Source organism: Pseudophryne corroboree, chromosome 8 (assembly GCF_028390025.1).
Source record: "Pseudophryne corroboree isolate aPseCor3 chromosome 8, aPseCor3.hap2, whole genome shotgun sequence".
In the NCBI taxonomy this organism is placed as follows: Eukaryota; Metazoa; Chordata; class Amphibia; order Anura; family Myobatrachidae; genus Pseudophryne; species Pseudophryne corroboree.
In genome coordinates, this window is record NC_086451.1 from 457,332,489 (window position 1) to 457,350,300 (window position 17,812).

At 46.1% G+C, this 17,812-nt stretch overlaps 1 protein-coding gene and 1 non-coding gene across 10 annotated transcripts in view; one reads left to right on the forward strand and one right to left on the reverse strand.

The window, feature by feature from the left end:
* LOC134949628 (class I histocompatibility antigen, Gogo-OKO alpha chain-like) overlaps window positions 1-4,193 on the reverse strand; it is a 433,106-nt gene extending 428,913 nt beyond the window's left edge. For 4 of the 9 annotated variants that reach the window (XM_063938342.1, XM_063938340.1, XM_063938338.1 and 1 more), the window contains exon 1: window positions 3,847-4,189. In XM_063938342.1, the coding sequence (XP_063794412.1) occupies window positions 3,847-3,895 (49 nt within the window). In that variant the 5' untranslated portion in view covers window positions 3,896-4,189. Of the gene's footprint in view, window positions 1-3,846 lie in introns of all 9 variants that reach the window. The other 5 variants (XM_063938344.1, XM_063938337.1, XM_063938345.1 and 2 more) reach the window with 4 other exon arrangements.
* Window positions 4,194-14,880: 10,687 nt separating this feature from the next.
* TRNAR-ACG (transfer RNA arginine (anticodon ACG)) lies at window positions 14,881-14,953 on the forward strand. Its single transcript has one exon. It is a non-coding gene; the product is annotated as a tRNA-Arg (tRNA).
* The last annotated feature ends 2,859 nt before the right edge of the window (window positions 14,954-17,812 follow it).

A 17,812-nucleotide genomic window follows, 5' to 3' on the forward strand; every position in this document is an offset into this window, starting at 1 on the left:
ACGGGGGAGCTTCAGAGCTGGGACAGAGCTACTCCAGCCGGGGAGGCCCCTAAAACTGTGGGACCCACGGTACGTACCCCCTGGGCCCCCCCCCCCCCTTAATATGGCTCTGCTGCCGGAACCCCCTCTTAATCCGTACCCCCTGATGCCCCCTCTCCCTCTGTCTCCACTAAATAGAAGCTGTGCGCATACGCACAGCGTCTATTCACCGCTCTCAGAACAGAGAGTACAGGAGCTTCCCAACTGCCCCCCCACCGTGGGACACTGCGGCCCGCGGGTGGGACAGCGGGACAGACCAAAAAAAATTGGATTGTCCCGCGAAAATCGGGACAGTTGGGAGGTATGGGGGTGTGTGAGGGGGTATGCCGTACAGACAGACAGGCACCGGCTCATTGTGTGCTTGACACCCCCACATCAGCATACTCAGCAGGGGCTCTCTGGCGCGGAGGAGCGTCACTTTCTGGCACACTCCACGCTTCTTAGCTGCAGTTTTGTGGGGCACCTGCCGTTGTGCAGGTTCCGTACTGCCTCTGTTATCTCCATCCCCAGCAACCCAACCGCTACCAGCAGTGCTGCCACCTGCAGTGAGGAGCACCCAGCTCCTTACACTTTAGCCTGCGGCCAGCGCTGCAGAAGTCCGTGATGCTTACAGGCTCCGGCCACTCCTCCCTCCAGCCGCAGCGTCTCCTGGGGGCTAACCAGTCACTCCCAGTCTCCCCTTACCACAGTGCCCGGCAGCTGCGAGGTCTGCGCCGCGTGCATGCTATGACTCCCTCCAGCTGCAGCGTCTCCTGGGGGCTAACCAGTCACTCCCAGTCTCCCCTTACCACAGTGCCCGGCAGCTGCGAGGTCTGCGCCACGTGCATGCTACGACCCCTCCTCCCTCCAGCCGCAGCGTCTCCTGGGAGCTAAACAGTCACTCCCAGTCTCCCCTTACGACAGTGCCCGGCAGCCGCGAGGTCCGCGCCGCATGCATGCTATGACCCCCTCCTCCCTCCAGCCGCAACGTCTCCTGGGGGCTAACCAATCACTCCCAGTCTCCCCTTACCACAGTGCCCGGCAGCTGCGAGGTCTGCGCCGCGTGCATGCTATGACCCCCTCCTCCCTCCAGCCGCAGCGTCTCCTGGGGGCTAACCAATCACTCCCAGTCTCCCCTTACCACAGTGCCCGGCAGCTGCGAGGTCTGCGCCGCGTGCATGCTATGACCCCCTTCTCCCTCCAGCCGCAGCGTCTCCTGGGGGCTAACCAGTCACTCCCAGTCTCCCCTTACCACATGCTCCTGAGGAAGCTGGATTATACCAGTGAAACGCGTTGAGCTTTCCCTATCTGGACTTGAGTTTACACCTTCCATCTGGATCCCGTTCTACCCACTGGCCTGCACAAGCCGCTTTTCCTTGGGCACAATTTGGACTTCGCTCCCATCACTGGACCTCATCATCTAAACTGGTCTACGCAGCCCCACAGCTATACAAAGGACTTGTTCCAAAGCTGATGCTTTCAAACGAGGGGATCTGGTAAATATTTGCCTAATACAGTGAATGCACAGAGGGAAGCTGTCCTAGCCCATAGGAATGGACATTATTGACATTGGGGAACGAGAAATATATGAAATCCTGTCCAGATAAGCTATATATAAGCTTTTATTGCCACCTTGTGGCTAAAGGAATTCCTTTTCTTTTTTTAGAATTGTTATTTATGATATGTTATTAAATTGATACCTTTTTACATAGAACAAACCATCCGTATCAGTACTATTATTAATTTATTACTAGCAATATATTATCTGAATTTATTCAGCCAGCGCTGGTACACATTTCTCTTCCCCTTACCACAGTGCCCGGCAGCCGTGCGAGGTCCGCGGTGTGTGACTGAGGAGTGGGGGGGAGGGATGCGGACGGGCAGAGGAAGCAGGACTCCAGCGTGAGAGAGTCAGCCATGCCAAGTCTCCACCAGCAGCAGATCCCAACAGGTTGGAGTGGAACAGCAGCAGCCAGCAGCAGTGACTCCGGTAAGACACATCTGTCTGTCACCACTGTTTTGTCCCTAATACCAATCTCTCCCGTGCCCTGTGTTCTGTCATGTCCCTGTCACCCCTAGCCTTGCCCTGTCACCCTTATCCTGGTCCTTTCACCCTTATCCTGGCCCTGTCACCCTTATCCTGGCCCTGTCACCCCTGTGCTTGCTCTGTCACCCCTATCCTGGCCCTGTCACCCCTGTCCTGGTCCTGCCGCCCCTACCCTGGCCCTGTCAACCCTATCCTGTCCCTGTCATTTCGGTCCTGGCCCCGTCGCCCCTGTCCTGGCCCCGTCGTCCCTGTCCTGGCCCCGTCACCCCTGTTATGATCCTGTCACCCCTGTTCTGACCCTGTCACCCCTGTCCTGGCCCTGTTACTGAATACTCTCCAACTACCTTTTTGCCAGGTACAGTACCCGCAGCACCTCCAGACACCTCCCCAATGCACCACACCGCCGCACCTTCCTCTCCACCACATGCGGCACTCCACCCCTCCCCCACACGCTGTGTCTCCAGACCCCCTACACCACCGGCGGCTCCCACTCCGCCGCCCCTCCACCACCCACAGCACCTCCAGACCTCCACCACCATCCACCCCCCTTATATGTCTCCCCCCACACCTGCCCCCCCTCCACCCGCAGACACCCTCCTCCATCCGCGGTCACATGTATATAATGCTGCACCTGTGTATAATGCCCACATGTATATACTGCTGCACCTGTGTATAATGCCCACATGCATACTGCTGCACCTGTGCATAATGCCCACATGTATATACTGCTGCATCCGTGTATACTGCCCACATGTATACTGCTGCACCTGTGCATAATGCCCACATGTATATACTGCTGCGCCTGTGCATAATGCCCACATGTATATATTGCTGCACCTGGGTGTAATGCCCACATGTATACTGCTGAACCTGTGCATAATGCCCACATGTATATATATTGCTGCACTTGTGTATAATGCCCAGATGTATATACCGCTACACCTGTGTATAATGCCCACAAGTATATACCGCTGCACCTGTGTATAATGCCCACATGTATATACCGCTGCATCTATGTATAATGCCCACATGTATATACCGCTGCACCTGTGTATAATGCCCACATGTATATACCTCTGCACCTGTGTATAATGCCCAAATGTATATACCGCTGCGATTGTGTATAATGCCCACATGTATATACCGCTGCGCCTGTGTATAATGCCCACATACATACTGCTGCACCTGTATATAATGCCCACATACATACTGCTGCACCTGTATATAATGCCCACATCTATATACTGCTGCCCCTGTGTATAATGCCCACATATATATACTGCTGCACCTGTGTATAATGCCCACATCTATATACTGCTGCACCTGTGTATAATGCCCACATCTATATACTGCTGCACCTGTGTATAATGCCCACATCTATATACTGCTGCACCTGTGTATAATGGCCACATGAGCCCTTGGTGTCATATATTGTGTGTATATCTGGCTCTGGTACTAGACATTGCCTCCTCAGACATTTACCTCACTGCACATCCTGTAACAAATTCTGGGGTAAATATGATACTGACATATATCATACTGGTCTCACTCTTCCCGCTTTACCGATGCGAGAAACACTAGCACCGAGATGTATTAACTTCTTCACTGCCGGAGAACTCCCCCATCCGGCGATTAGGATCAGAGGCAGCAGCAGGACACAATTTATATTAACGTTATATATTATCTGGTTTCTCTCAAAGATTACTGCAATTATGACAAAAAACTAGTGCAACTCCCCCCCTCCCCCATTACTGTATATACCTGATTCCCCATATACTCACCAGAGCAGACACCTGACACCCCCAGAATGAGCAGGAAAAGGGGGGACATCCTTCTGTGGGTGATGGATTGGGGGGACGTCCTCCTGTGGGTGATATATTCGGGTGACGACCCCCTGTGGGTGATATGTTGGGGAGACGTCCTCCTGTGGGTGATATATTAGGGTGACGACCTCCTGTGGGTGATATTGGGGTGATGTCCTCCTGTGGGTGATATATTAGGGTGTCGACCTCATGTGGGTGATATATTGGGGGATCCTGGATCAGTAACAGAAGACACTTCCCGGAGAGAAACTCACAACAAGTATAATAGTGTCACCCAGTGACTCTGTATAACTCTGTATAAAGGGGGTGTAGTCTCCCTGCTAATTGGTTGGTGTGTGGGTCTCTGACCAATAGGAAAATGAGCAGACAGAGGATCAGCAGTTACCAGGCAGGGAGTGACTGGAGAGGTTAGGAACACTGCGATACTGTCAGAGAGAAAGTGAAAATGACATGTATCAGAGACAATATACTATATTATCAGGGATCTATAGTGCAGGGATCTATGACGGTAGCATATAGTTACCCCAAACTTTCTTTGTTCTAGGGATTAGGATTGCCACCTAGCAACAGCTGGTGGGTTAGGTGATCACAGGTCCAGCTGTTGCTATATTGCAAGCCTCCCAACAACAAACATATTTATAGCATTTTATAGGAGAGCCTTGAATATCAGGGGGCTCTTTTCATGGCCATATCATGGTCCTATGGTACCCAGGGTGCTAATCTGTCACCCGCTTCCAGTAAATTGTATAGTCCAGGGATTCTCTCCTGCCCGCCTGAGGGTGCGAGTAATGAGGGGGTCGTGAGTCATGAGCAGGGGGTGTGCAGGGCCAGATTAAGGTTTGCAGCACGGAGGGTCTCTACCAATAAAATTGTCAATATTAGTATAAAGTATAATATGCAAGTACTGCCAGCACCACAGACGTGTCATATACACTGTAATGCCTCCAGTTCACATTATGCCACACAGAAACCCAAGATGCCACATTGCACCTCCCCCCCTCCTCCCCCCCCCCCTCTCCTTCCCCCCTGAAACCCAGTTGTTGAGTGTTGGATTCTTTGTTCTCTGATCTTGGCCCTCGGGATCACACCTCCCAACATGACCCATTCCAGGAGGGACAAAATGCTCTGTTCCTGGATTTCCCTGTGATTGCCATCACCTGTGCTGAAATACTATTCTTATCAAAAAATTATTCAACACGGGTGATGGCAATTCTAAATTAAGCTGGAAGCATTTTGTCCTCCTGGAATGGGTCATGCTGGGAGGTGTGCCTATTGTCCATATGTAAATTAAACGTTAAGAAATTCCCCAGGTGTTTATTAACTGATATGCTTGGGTGAGGTTCCTGTCTCGTTAAAGGAGTGTGTCAGGGCCTAAACCCATGATAGAAGCATACTGTGTATTTAATATCCAAAAGATGCCTGAGAGCAATGCTCAGATTCCTGAAAGTCAGAAGAGACTGACCAAAAGGGAATTGCCATAAAGGGGTCAGCTCAACAAACTATTGCAATATTTTGGAACCAACATTCCCTGAATTCAGATGAATTACAATTTAAAGTGTTAATATTAGCTGAGTGCTGAATTTGTAAGATATATATATCATACTTGCCTACCTGACCCTCTCCATGAGGGAGAAAATACTCTGTTCCTGGACTTTCCTGGTAATGTATGATTGCCATCACCTGTGGTGAGCTAGGTAATTGATAAGAAAGGTGTTTCACCACAGGTGATGGCAATCATACATTACCAGGAAAGTCCAGGAACAGAGCATTTTCTCCCTCATGGAGAGGGTCAGGTAGGCAAGTATGATATATATCTATAGTGTTATTGTGTGTGGCAGTATCACCATAGATGATGCTGGTGAGCAGCTGACTCTGTGAGGAGCAGGAGGTATCTGCCCACAAGGACAAAATGGGTGTGTGACCACGCTGAAGGACTGCCCTGTTGATACAGGTCCCAGGTGGGGCTGGGGCAGAGGAGAGTGTGGAAGACTGCTGCCATCAGAGCTCAGTGTGCCTGGAGGCTACTGAGGGTCAGGAGGGCAGTCCAGACCTGCAGGTGGCAGAGGCACCAGCAACTGTCTGCCGGCAGACACCCGTGCTCTTGGACCTGTGGCATTGAAGTAAGTGACTCCTGACAAAGAACGTTATACTATTATCAGGTGACGCTGATGTCACAATAAGACTGAAACGGAGCCATTTGGCCTGGCAGGATACTGCTTTTTTTCTGGACATACATGGACTGTTTACCCTTCTCTTTCCCCAGCAAAATTCGATTTTTTTCCAGACAGGAATTAGGAGTATATATGATGATTAGGACTGTGAATTTTGAGTGAGTTAACCGCTAAACAAGCGTATCACTGATTTTTCCCTTTTTATACATTTTACAAATAATTTTTTATATGTTTTATGTTGTTTGTTTTGTTACAGTATACCGGTATTAGGATCCACTAGTATAAGATTTAGTTTTAATATAGATAGGAAATATCCTTATGGTGTGTTTTATATTATATTTTGAATAAATAAAATATTCATTTAAGTACTGTTATTGGATTCATTTCTATCCTGACAATTTTAATGGTTATTACATTTGTACTCACTTGATAAACCTAAGCGCTGGAAGATACCCCCCCCCCCCCCCTTTTTCATATAAAAATCCAGCATAAGGATACTAAAGCACACATTACCGTTACATAATAGAGTACTATTTCACGGGGCTCGTCAACTTAAGGGTAATTAACCCCTAATTGCATACATGATTTAAATTACGGTAATAAGCAAATTCTTACCCTCATCCATCCAGACAATAAGGTGGTAGCCTTACGTGACTATATCCTTTATACCTAGTTGGCCCGTTTTACTTCTATCTAAAACATGCTCCATGTCATTACTAATAAAGATGTCTGTTGGACTAAAAAGAAACGTGTTAAAAACTATTACCTACGTAAAGTTCTACTGGTGTATTACTGATAAATTCTATAGTATCCTGATCAAAACTAGGATAATCGTGACTATGAGTGGAGAGGAAAAATTGTTAACGATATTGTCGACGATATTGTAGTTCATGTGTCCTCGTAATAGTGTCCTAGTGTGGGGTCTACTGACCATAAAAGAGTGTTAAAAAACGTAAAAACTTGGTTATAAAAAATACACGTGCAGACTATGTGTCAAACGTTAAAAACCTGTCGGGTGTGGAAAAAAAAAGTGTACTAAAATGTGCAATAAAAACCAATTCTAACAGTCTCCTTTACTTGTGGTGAAGGAATAAGGCATCTTCTAAATATGTGGCCACCACTATGGCAACAACCCTAATCTCTGGAGTTGGTAAACTACTACTATATGTGCTGGATAAAAATCAACTGGCTGCTTATATGGAACTGGTGCCAACCATAAGTGGAGGCTATACCAAAACACTCCACGGCATTATCTCGTTCAAGCCCTTGGGGTTAATAGTGTCCAATTCGTATATATCCACTTTCGCTTCTATGCGCAACAGGCTCCTCTCTCTGTCACCTCCTCTTAAGGTTCTTGGGACGTGATCAATGACAAAATGCTTTAAGTCCCCCATAGAATGTCCTTTTTCAGCAAAATGTTTCACCACTTGTTCCGAGCCCTTGCCTGATAAAGCTTGTTTGATGGCAGATCTATGTAAGGCCATTCTTTCCTGTACTGACCTGATTGATTTGCCCACGTAATATAAGTTACATGGGCATATAATGAGATACACTATATGCGTCGTCGTGCAGGTAAGTATATGTTTGATCGAATATACTCGGTCACTGTGAGGGTGCTTTAATTGAGTACCAGTGACCATGTGCGAACATGTAGTACATTTTAGGCACCTGTAACACCCCGGGGCCCTACTGAGGAAACATCTGGATTTCTCTGAATTAGACTGAAAGCCTGTAATGTCAGTGTGTACCACATGGTCCTTAATGCTTCTACCCCGTCTGAAACACATGAGTGGACGCTTGGTCTTCAGGTCAGATAGATGCTTGTCAGTCGTCACAATTGGCCATAAGGCCCTTACGGCTCTTGGAAGAACAGTGCTAGAAGTATTATACTTGCTCACAAAAGGCATCAATGATTCCTTGGTTTTTACTTTTGGGGTCATTAAATCGTTTCTGGTCATAGCCAATACCTCCCTTTTCTGTGCACGTAAAATGCTAGGGTTATAACCTCTGTTAACAAATTTGTTTACCAATTTGTCCAATTCTGGCCCTACTGTATCACGGTCACTGATAATTCTGCTGGCCCTGATCATCTGTGATCTGGGGAGGCCCATCTTAAGAGGTTTAGGGTGGTGGCTGTTAACCGTTAGGAGGGTATTTTTGTCCGTTGGTTTTACAAAGAGATCAGTATGAATATTGCCTACCTCAATGGAAGTGTGCAGTTTGTACACTAGCATTCCACACACAGAGGGCTTAATAGCCATGGAGGAATTTTTTATATCCTCCCCTCACCATTTGAGAGCATAGCTGGCTCCACCTCCTACCAAAGGTACCTCAGGACTTCTGTTCCTCGGTCATACTCTGCCTCTCTTTTTCTGACAGGACAAATCATTGGGGATGGCCATCGTCTGTGCTCACCATCAAAGGTGAAATGGCAAGGGAATATTAATGGTTGCAAACTATGCAATGGATGTCCATCGATGGTTTCATCAACTGATGGTCATCCCTCCTCTATTACTAACTGGCCCATGGGTCAATCAGAGCTTGGGGGTGGGACTTTGCAGGTATCAGGAACAGAGCTATACTCCATGGGGTGTTGCGGGACAGAGCTATGCCGTGTCCCAGCACCTTGAAGAGAAAAAAAGAACCATTTCGGTGGGTCTGTTCCATCGATGGCAGAAAACCATCTTGTTCTGTCCACTAGGATGGGCGGTAAGTGATGTTTCAGTTCTTTACAAAATGAGATGCTCCAAGACTTAGCAGCAGTACCCAATGTCAAAGTGTGGCAAATAAGGAATTAGCATGTATAAAAAGGGGAATTGCGGCAAGAGAGGAGGGTGTAATCCTGCCACTTTATAAATCGTTGGTACGGCCGCATCTTGAGTATTGTGTACAGTTCTGGGCACCACACTATAAAAGAGACATTTTAGAACTTGAAAAGTTTCAGAGGCGAGCTACCAAATTGATTAAGCGGTTGGAGACACTGGACTATGAGGAGAGGCTTTCTAGGTTACATATTTTTACACTAGAAAGGAGACTACTAAGAGGAGATATGATTAATATTTACAAATATATAAAGGGGCAATATGTGGAGCTATCAGATGATTTGTTTATTAAGAGACCTATACACAAAACATGCGGACACCCACAAAGGCGTGTGGAGAGGAAATATAGTACTCAGCACAGGAAGGGATTCTTCACTGTAGGGGCAATACGCATATGGAATACACTGCCAGAGAAGGTTGTAATGGCGGACTCAGTCAATGCGTTATAAAATGGGTTAGATAAATTTCTAACGGGAAAAGATATACAAGGATATAGCTTTTAACCAAAATAGAATAGGGAATATAATATAATTGTTACGCACACCAGTGTTAACAGGAGTATACCGGTGTATGAACAGAGAGGGATGCGAAGCAAACAAACTCACAGACAGTATAATATAGCATACACAGGAGGTGATGGAATAACTAATAAACACAAAGTGAACGGAGAAGCCCAAAGGCTCAGGAACTGGGTGTCTCCCTAGTGTCAGGAATGCTCAGATGGAATAGAGCGGACAATGAAGCGATGTAGTGATTTAACATGTGGAGCACCCGAAATGATGTTGCTAAGAGCAACAGAAAAACCCCCAAAGGGTTACTAACGGGTGTGGGAATAAACTCCTTGGTCAGAGATAGAAATATAGACAAAAGGAGAGTATCCACAATCCTAACCCCCACTTGCAGGGCACAGGTTCAGCTTACTGCCACTAAACTGACACCTGGACGCCCTGCACAGTGAGGGAGGATTAAGCAGGCAGGTCTGAGAGTACAGCCGCAAACCTGCTGGGTTCACAGAATAGCAAAAGAACCCCAGCAGGTTAAACAACTGACTCCAGTCTTACTGCTAGGTCCGGATTGGCAGAATGAAGTACTGAATCCCAAGGCCTATTTGCAGTAAGCAACAAGTAAATACAAAGTCACACAGTACTAGCTAACTCTCTGGAACTGACAAACAAAGATTCAGCAGCATTTACCTAGCCTGAGAGGATGGTTTATATAGCAGGTGCTGTCCACGCCCCACTCAGACCTCAAAGACTGTGAGCACAAAACCAGCGCCCGATTCCCTGCCGTGCACAGAGCCTGTAACCACTGCACAGTAAAAACCCGGACCGGAGTATCAGCTGCGCTCAGGTTACTTCGCTAACACTTGCCTCCCGGTTGCCATGGCGACGTGGCAGCACAGAGCAGGAGATCCTAACAATAATTCAGGTTGAACTTGATGGACAACTTGTATTTTTTTCAACCTCACCAACTATGTAACAGTTGTTACTATGTTACTTTTCCACCGGGTAAGAGGATCTTCCTGTCAGCTGGCGAGGACAGCCTGATGTGCCCAGTGAGGTGGTGTCCTTTGCGTGTGTTGGATCTTTAAGATATTTTTTTTTCTTCTGTGTGTCACAACTGAGGGCCTGAGCTGACGGAAGGCAGCCTCAGTTGTAGGGGCTGAGATGTACCGGAACCTGGGAGGTTGTATCAGACCCCTGGACATGTAAGTAACATGAAGAGAAACCGCCCGAAGGCGTGACCACGACAACTTGAGTAAAAGTCAATGATATTTATTTATGACAAACTCCATGCATCACAGTAGCAGTAAAAAGTAACATAAAAATCAGCAGAGAAATAATAATACAGTTCCTGGGTACTACAGGGTGGCAGGGGCCACAGAGCTCTGGTGGTATGAGACAGTTCTTATTATCTGCAAGTTGGAAAGTCCTTACCAGGCTCAACTGTAGCAATGAGGAAAGCCCAGGGTCGTACCAGCTGGTGTTCCAGGGAAAGCTGGACTGCTGTAGATAAAATGCTGCTGTGGGTACTGGTTAGAACCAGACAGGTGTTGGCACGGAGTGGATACTGGCTGGAACCAGTTAAATAATAAATAAAGTTTGAGAGCGATGCAATGTAGATGAAATGTAGAATTTGAGAGCGGAGAAATAATAATACCGGTGGAGAGTGGTAAACTGCAGAAAGGACACCGGCCCTTTAAGAGAAGCTGTACACTGCTGGAAGCTAAGCTGGAAGCAGGTGATGTTGTAGCTGGAAACAGGTGAGTCCAGAATGGATCGGAGAGTCAGGCTACACCGCAGATGGAATGCTGGTGCGGGTCTCTATAGCAGAAGTCTGGAGACAGGAGCTGGAACCTGGAAGACATTCACAGAAGAGAGACAAACTGGAACTAGGTTTGACAACCAAAGCACTGACGCCTTCCTTGCTCAGGCACAACCTATTTATACCTGCAGCAAGGAAGGCATTGGCTAGGCAATTATGCAAATTAGTAATACTGACAACGGATTGGTAGGAATGATCAGCTGACAGAATCCAAGATGGCTGCGCCCATGCAGACACTTGGAGGGAAGTTTGGATTGTAATCCATGTGGTCTGGAAAACAGTAATGGCGGCGCCGGCCACCGGAGACAGGAGACGCCAGGCTGACAGATGCACATCCGACCACGCGGACACAGCGGAGGCCGCGGCTGACGTAATCGCCACTCTGAATGCAGAAGCTCAGGGACGGCGGCGGAGGCCGCGGGAGACGCCATGCCAGATGTATAAGGCGTTACTGTGACTGCGTCCAGAGAGACAGGAGAGGATGCGGGAATGTGCACATCAGGATAACAGATGGGATCCGGTCCTGGAGCGCTGAGCCAGCCTTAGGAGGCATCTGATAGGTAAGAAATGGCGTCCAGATACCCGGATCGTGACACTGTGATTATAATTTATTGACAGTGTGGCCTGAGACTCTTGGCTACCTTAGCAGAGCAAAGAGAACGGGTAGGAGTGTAAAGGGAGATAAGGTCAGAGATGTGCACGCCACCTCTCCTGCCTACTGATTACTTCCTCCCACTCCTACCTACAAGATATTTCACGTGCTGCTCCCTTACTCTGGAAGTCTCTATCTCTCCTCCTCAGACTCTCCACCTCTCTACAGAACTTCAAACGGGCTTTTAAGACCCACTTCTTTACCAAACCCAGCCAACTCTCATCCTAACCCTCTGTTCCACACTCTCTATGTACCCCATCTGTCTCACCCCTGTCTGTCTGCCCTTCCCCTTTAGAATGTAAGCTCTCACGAGCAGGGCCCTCTTCACTTATGTGCTTATCCTTTTCTTACTTTTATAATCCTCAACTGCTCCAAATCCATCAGTCTTCTGCCACCTGATACTTATTCCAGTGTCATCTGCTGATGTAGCTATGTTTATTTACCCTGTACTTGTCCTATACTGTCATCAACTGTAAGTTGCTGTTTTCCTGTTTGATTATTTGTTTATGCACTCTGTAATTGGGCGCTGCGGAACCCTTGTGGCGCCATATAAATAAAGGATGATAATAATAACAACAATAATTGTTCAGAGATGATGAACTAGCTGATTGTGGCCATGTGCATGTGGGGTGTACCTCAGGTCCTTGTTTTGCATGTTGGGGGGAACAATCTGGGCAAGCACACGTCCCTTGACTTGCACATGGCCATTGTACATGATCTGGGAGATATTGTGAAGGCCTGGTCTTATTGCCCCCTTGATGTGGTCGTTCATTATGCCCCAAGGTGTGTAAAGGGGTGTGCAGTCTGGTGTGGCTGTAGATGTGGCTAGGTATGTAGTCTCCCATTTGGTCCACCTCTATAGGACTAGGTTATCGAGTGCTTGGGTGAGCTCTGCTAATACAGTTACTCAGCTGAGACCCATTTTAACACTGTTGTCTGATCATTTTACGTTATAGTGTTACGTTATATAAGTCATAGTTATTATATACTGTATATAGATGCCGCAGGGTCAGGGGCACATCAGCACTAGGAAGGGTGTGAGAGTCTCTTTTCATTACAGTCGGTGGCTGAGCCAATCAGAGAAAAAATCTAGGAAGCAAATTCCAGACCGGTGGTGGGATGTCATGGTGTCCAAGTTTGCTGGAGGTGCGGGTTGCCGGCTGAACACGGATATTTTTTTTTAAAGCGGCTGTCATTTACAAGGGATGGTATTTGCCTTGTAAATGACTGTTTCTTTAAAAAACGTCCGAGTTCACTTGGCAACCCGCACCTCCGCCATTACATATCGCCACCAGAGTCACATAGATTACAGCAACATTTACATAGAAGAGTTAAAAAAGTGGTCATCCAAAATGACCAAAAATGCACAGCAAGGAGTCTATAAACCACTGATCAGCAGTTACACAATTGCAGAAAGGTTTTGTCTTTAGGTTAGGCTCAGCATTATAATGACACTGTACAGATCAAAACCTGAAAAGGTTAAACAACGTCTTCAATATCTATGCTGGTATTTTATTAGTAGGATATTTGGGATGCGGTTATGTGACTGGCGGTCCGGAGACCGGCGGTCACTATACCAACGCCGGAATCCCGAACAGTGAATAGCCCGCCGGTCGGCCTTGCCAACCAACAGGGACTATTCCCACTCGTGGGTGTCCACTGAGCCCGCTGCGTGGCGAACGCAGCAAGCCCGCAAGGGGCTTCATTGCGCTGCCCCCCCCCCCCCTTCCCCACACACACACACACACACACACCTCTAAAAGCCAGGATCCCGGCATCTGTATGGTGAACTGCGGTCTCCCAATCTCCAGTCACACGTTACCAACCCAGATATTTTATATAGTAAAACCTTTGATGCAAGTAATCTTTGCTTTTACAGGTAAGTGCAGTTTTGATACATTCATAAAACAGTGACTGTAATACCTGAGTTAGCCACCAGGTGGCAGTACACAACCTCTGTTTTCTTCCTTACTGGTGTATAGATGAGATTTTGCAATGTAAAAATCATTGCTGTGGCGTTTGTACCCTTGGAAGTCACATTTTTAGAACCACGCAGAACATACAGCTCTCTCTAAATCCATAAGTACGTTTATGGGAAATTACAGCATCACTAAACTATTTTCCTCTGCAAAGCCAAAGACAATCATTTATCTCTGTCTTTCTCTTTCTCTTTTCCAGCCAAAGGCTGCAGATTTGCACCTGGACAAACCATGTTGCAATGCAAGGGGGACAAATTATTATTTATATTTCTTTTTGAATGTAGGGAAAGTACTGCTTGCATTTCCATGTTACACCCACCTACTGGGCGGCTTTATTTTACCATTGTGATTTAGAGTTGAGCTAGTACACGCCCCCTTCCCCCTCCCAACTCTGCATCTGACCACCCAGACTAGATTTACCCCCCTCTGCTGCACCATGCTTTTGCCAAAGAGCAAAATTGCATTTTCTGACTGCATTTAGGGCCTACTTCAGATCTGATCACAGCAGCAAAATTGTTAGCTAATGGACAAAACCATGTGCACTGCAGGTGGGTCAGATGTAACATGTGCAGAGAGAGTTAGATTTGGGTGGGGTGTGTTCAAACTGAAATCTAAATTGCGGTGTAAAAATAAAGCAGCCAGTATTTACCCTGCACAGAAACAATATAACCCAACCAAATCTATCTATCTCTGCACATGTTACATCTGCCCCACCTGCAGTGCACATGGTTTTGCCAATTAGCTAACAAATTTGCTGCGATTAGATCTGAATTAGGCCTTTACTCCAAACTCTAAATGAGCCCTAGAAGATTCCAGTTTTAAACTAACCCAGGTCAGATTATGCCAATTGGAAAATAAGTGAGAAAAGAGGAGTATATTATAATGATAAATAGCTAAATTTATGGTTATGAATTTATTGTTAGTTTTTGTTTAGTATTAAAATAACTCACGAACTTAAAGGATTTAAAAAAGAACAATATTTTCACTGTCCATTATTTATCCCCCAACATATGTAAAAACTACCTTGGGGGCTTTAGCATGTAGGGCCAGTGGCGCAATGGATAACGCGTCTGACTACGGATCAGAAGATTGTAGGTTCGACTCCTACCTGGCTCGATTTTTTTTTTTTTATGGAAATTTGCTGTGTTTTTCTGTGTCACAAAAACAATTTTTTTTAACTAATATAAATACAACAATAAATAAATTTGTTTTCATAGTTTATAGAAAATCTAAATTTTTTCTAGTTAACACATAAAAGATAATAACAGAACAATATACATTTAAATGTAGAAATGAATCAGAAATTAGGAGCCTGTTGCCAAAACTTTAATCGTTTTATTGCTCTAAAAAATATTGCTGCAATTTAATAAATAACTTTAATGAGGCAACAAAACTACCCTCACCCGCCTCGTCATACTAGTAAAGGCTAATTTACTGCATAACTAGGATAGGAAATAAACCCTGGCACAAAGCTGCCAGGGCCGTAACTAGGTGTGAGAGAACGGTGCCTCGCGCATATGCAGTGTGGGCGCAGGTATCCCACCGAGTGGCCGCCGGTGTGTGTGCCAGCGCTGTAAATATAGAATGCAGAGCAGGGCACACTGTCTACCCCATACGCTTCACCCCCGCTCCCTTCTCTACTGTAACAGGGAGATAACAGGCAGTCCCACTCCACAACAGGTAGTGCTGCTGCTCCCTGCCCGGCGCAGGCAGAGGAAGGGCAACCCCACACCTCCTTCTCCGCCAGTCACCACTCTGCCGCCCCTGGAGCAGCACCGGGAGGCACCGTCCATGGTGCCCTGCTGCGGGTACGAAGCCAAGTACTGCACAGAGCATGAGTCATCCGAGTTCTGCAGTATGTGAGAGAAAACAGTGGGGCGGGTGTGTGGAGCAGCGCTGCCTGAGTGTGTGACCTCCACTACCAGTGCTTGGATGCAAAAAAACAAACAAAAAAACATGGAAGAGGGATTGCAGTGAGGGGGTGGTGCTGGTGGGGAGAGGCAAAATGAGGATAGAGGGACCCACTAAGCGTAATACATTATTTACCATTCACAAGGTAATGTGTATTCACCTGGTGTAATGTGTATAAGGGGCTGTACCTGGTGTAATGTGTATAAGGGGCTGTACCTGGTGTAGTGTCTATAAGGGGCTGTACCTGGTGTAGTGTCTATAAGGAGCTGTACCTGGTGTAGTGTCTATAAGGGGCTGTACCTGGTGTAGTGTCTATAAGGGGCTGTACCTGGTGTAATGTGTATAAAGGGCTGCACCTGGAGTAATGTGTATAAGGGGCTGTACCTAGTGTAATGTGTATAAGGGGCTGTACCTTGCGTAATGTGTATAAGGGGCTGTACCTTGCGTAATGTGTATAAGGGGCTGCACCTGGCACAATGTGTGTAAGGGACTGCACCTGGTGTAGTGTGTATAAGGGGCTGCACCTGGCGCAATGTGTATAAGGTGCTGCACCTGGCGTAATGTGTATAAGGGGCTGTACCTGGCATAATGTGTATAAGGGGCTGTACCTGGTGTAATGTGTATAAGGGGCTGTAGCTGGTACAATGTGTATAAGGGGCACTACTGTGCATTGTGACATAAATAATGGACACTACTGGGGGGTGTAATGTAAATTGACAATATTCTGTGGCCATGCCTCTTCCCCATAAAGCTAAGGCCCTATATTTTTGCCATGCACCTTCATTGCGCACCGTCCCTATATTAAAAATGGGGGGGGGGGCACCAATTCTCTTCCTGGCACAGGGCACCAAAATGTCTAGTTGCGGCTCTGAAAGCTGCAATAAGCACAGCAGTACCCAGCTGGTAGCGGTTACACCCAAATAACCAAAAGGAAATCAAACAATATATTAAGGAACCAGACAAGTGCGCTAATGCAGTATATGTAGACAAGTGGTTGTACTGTAATTCAACACAGAATAAAAGAAAAAATATTTCCCTTAGAAGGCATAAATTATGTCTCTTGTGCTTCTCAAAATGTTCAACATATGATTTATGAAAATAGGTTTTCAAGACGTGAAAGGAGAAGCATATGAAAAACATAGTGCAATACGTTCAACAAAATGTATTATTCTATTAAAGAATCAGGCAAATATAAAACATATTCAAGATGGAGGTTTTCCAGATGTTAATGACAAAAAGACCTGTAGATCTTAAGGTAGGAGCCTCCGCAACCTCCCCTGGGTCTTGCTGCAACACAAATCTGGTCTTACTCCAGCACAATAAACAGTTCCTCTCCAGTGCCGATCCAAAAGAATAAAATGTCATCAATATAATGATGCCATGCAAGCAGATTTCGGCCCCAAGTTACATTCCTCCATACGTATTATATTGATGACATTCTACTCTTTTGGACTGGCACTGGAGATGAACTAGAGACTTTCTGTGAATGTTTGAATATGAACAAGCTGAATATCACATTTTCCAAATAAGCCAAGATACGATACATTTTTTGGATCTGACAATGTACGTTGAAATGAACATTTGTAAACAAAATGTTATAACAAGCCCACCGATGCACATAATTACATAATTACAGAGCTAGCACTAGTAAACATCATAGGAACTGGCTGAATAGTGTCCCTAAAAGTCAATTTCTTTGATTAAAACGAAACTGTAGTAAGAAAGAAGATTGTGGACATCAAATAGAAACAATGGAAAATAGATTTATTAAAAAAGGATAATTTAATGGAATAATACATTTTGTTGAACGTGTTACCCTGTCTTTCATATGCTTCTCTTTCCATATGTCTTGAAAACCTATTTTCATGACTCATATGTTGAAAAATGTAAGAAGCAGAGGAGACATCATTTATGACTTCTAAGGGAAGTGTTTTCCTTTATTCTGTGTTGCATTACTGCCACTTGTCTACATATACTGCATTAGCGCACCTGTCTGGTTCCTTTCTATATTGTTTTAGCGCACCTGTCTGGTTCCTTTCTATATTGTTTCATTTACTGCATTGC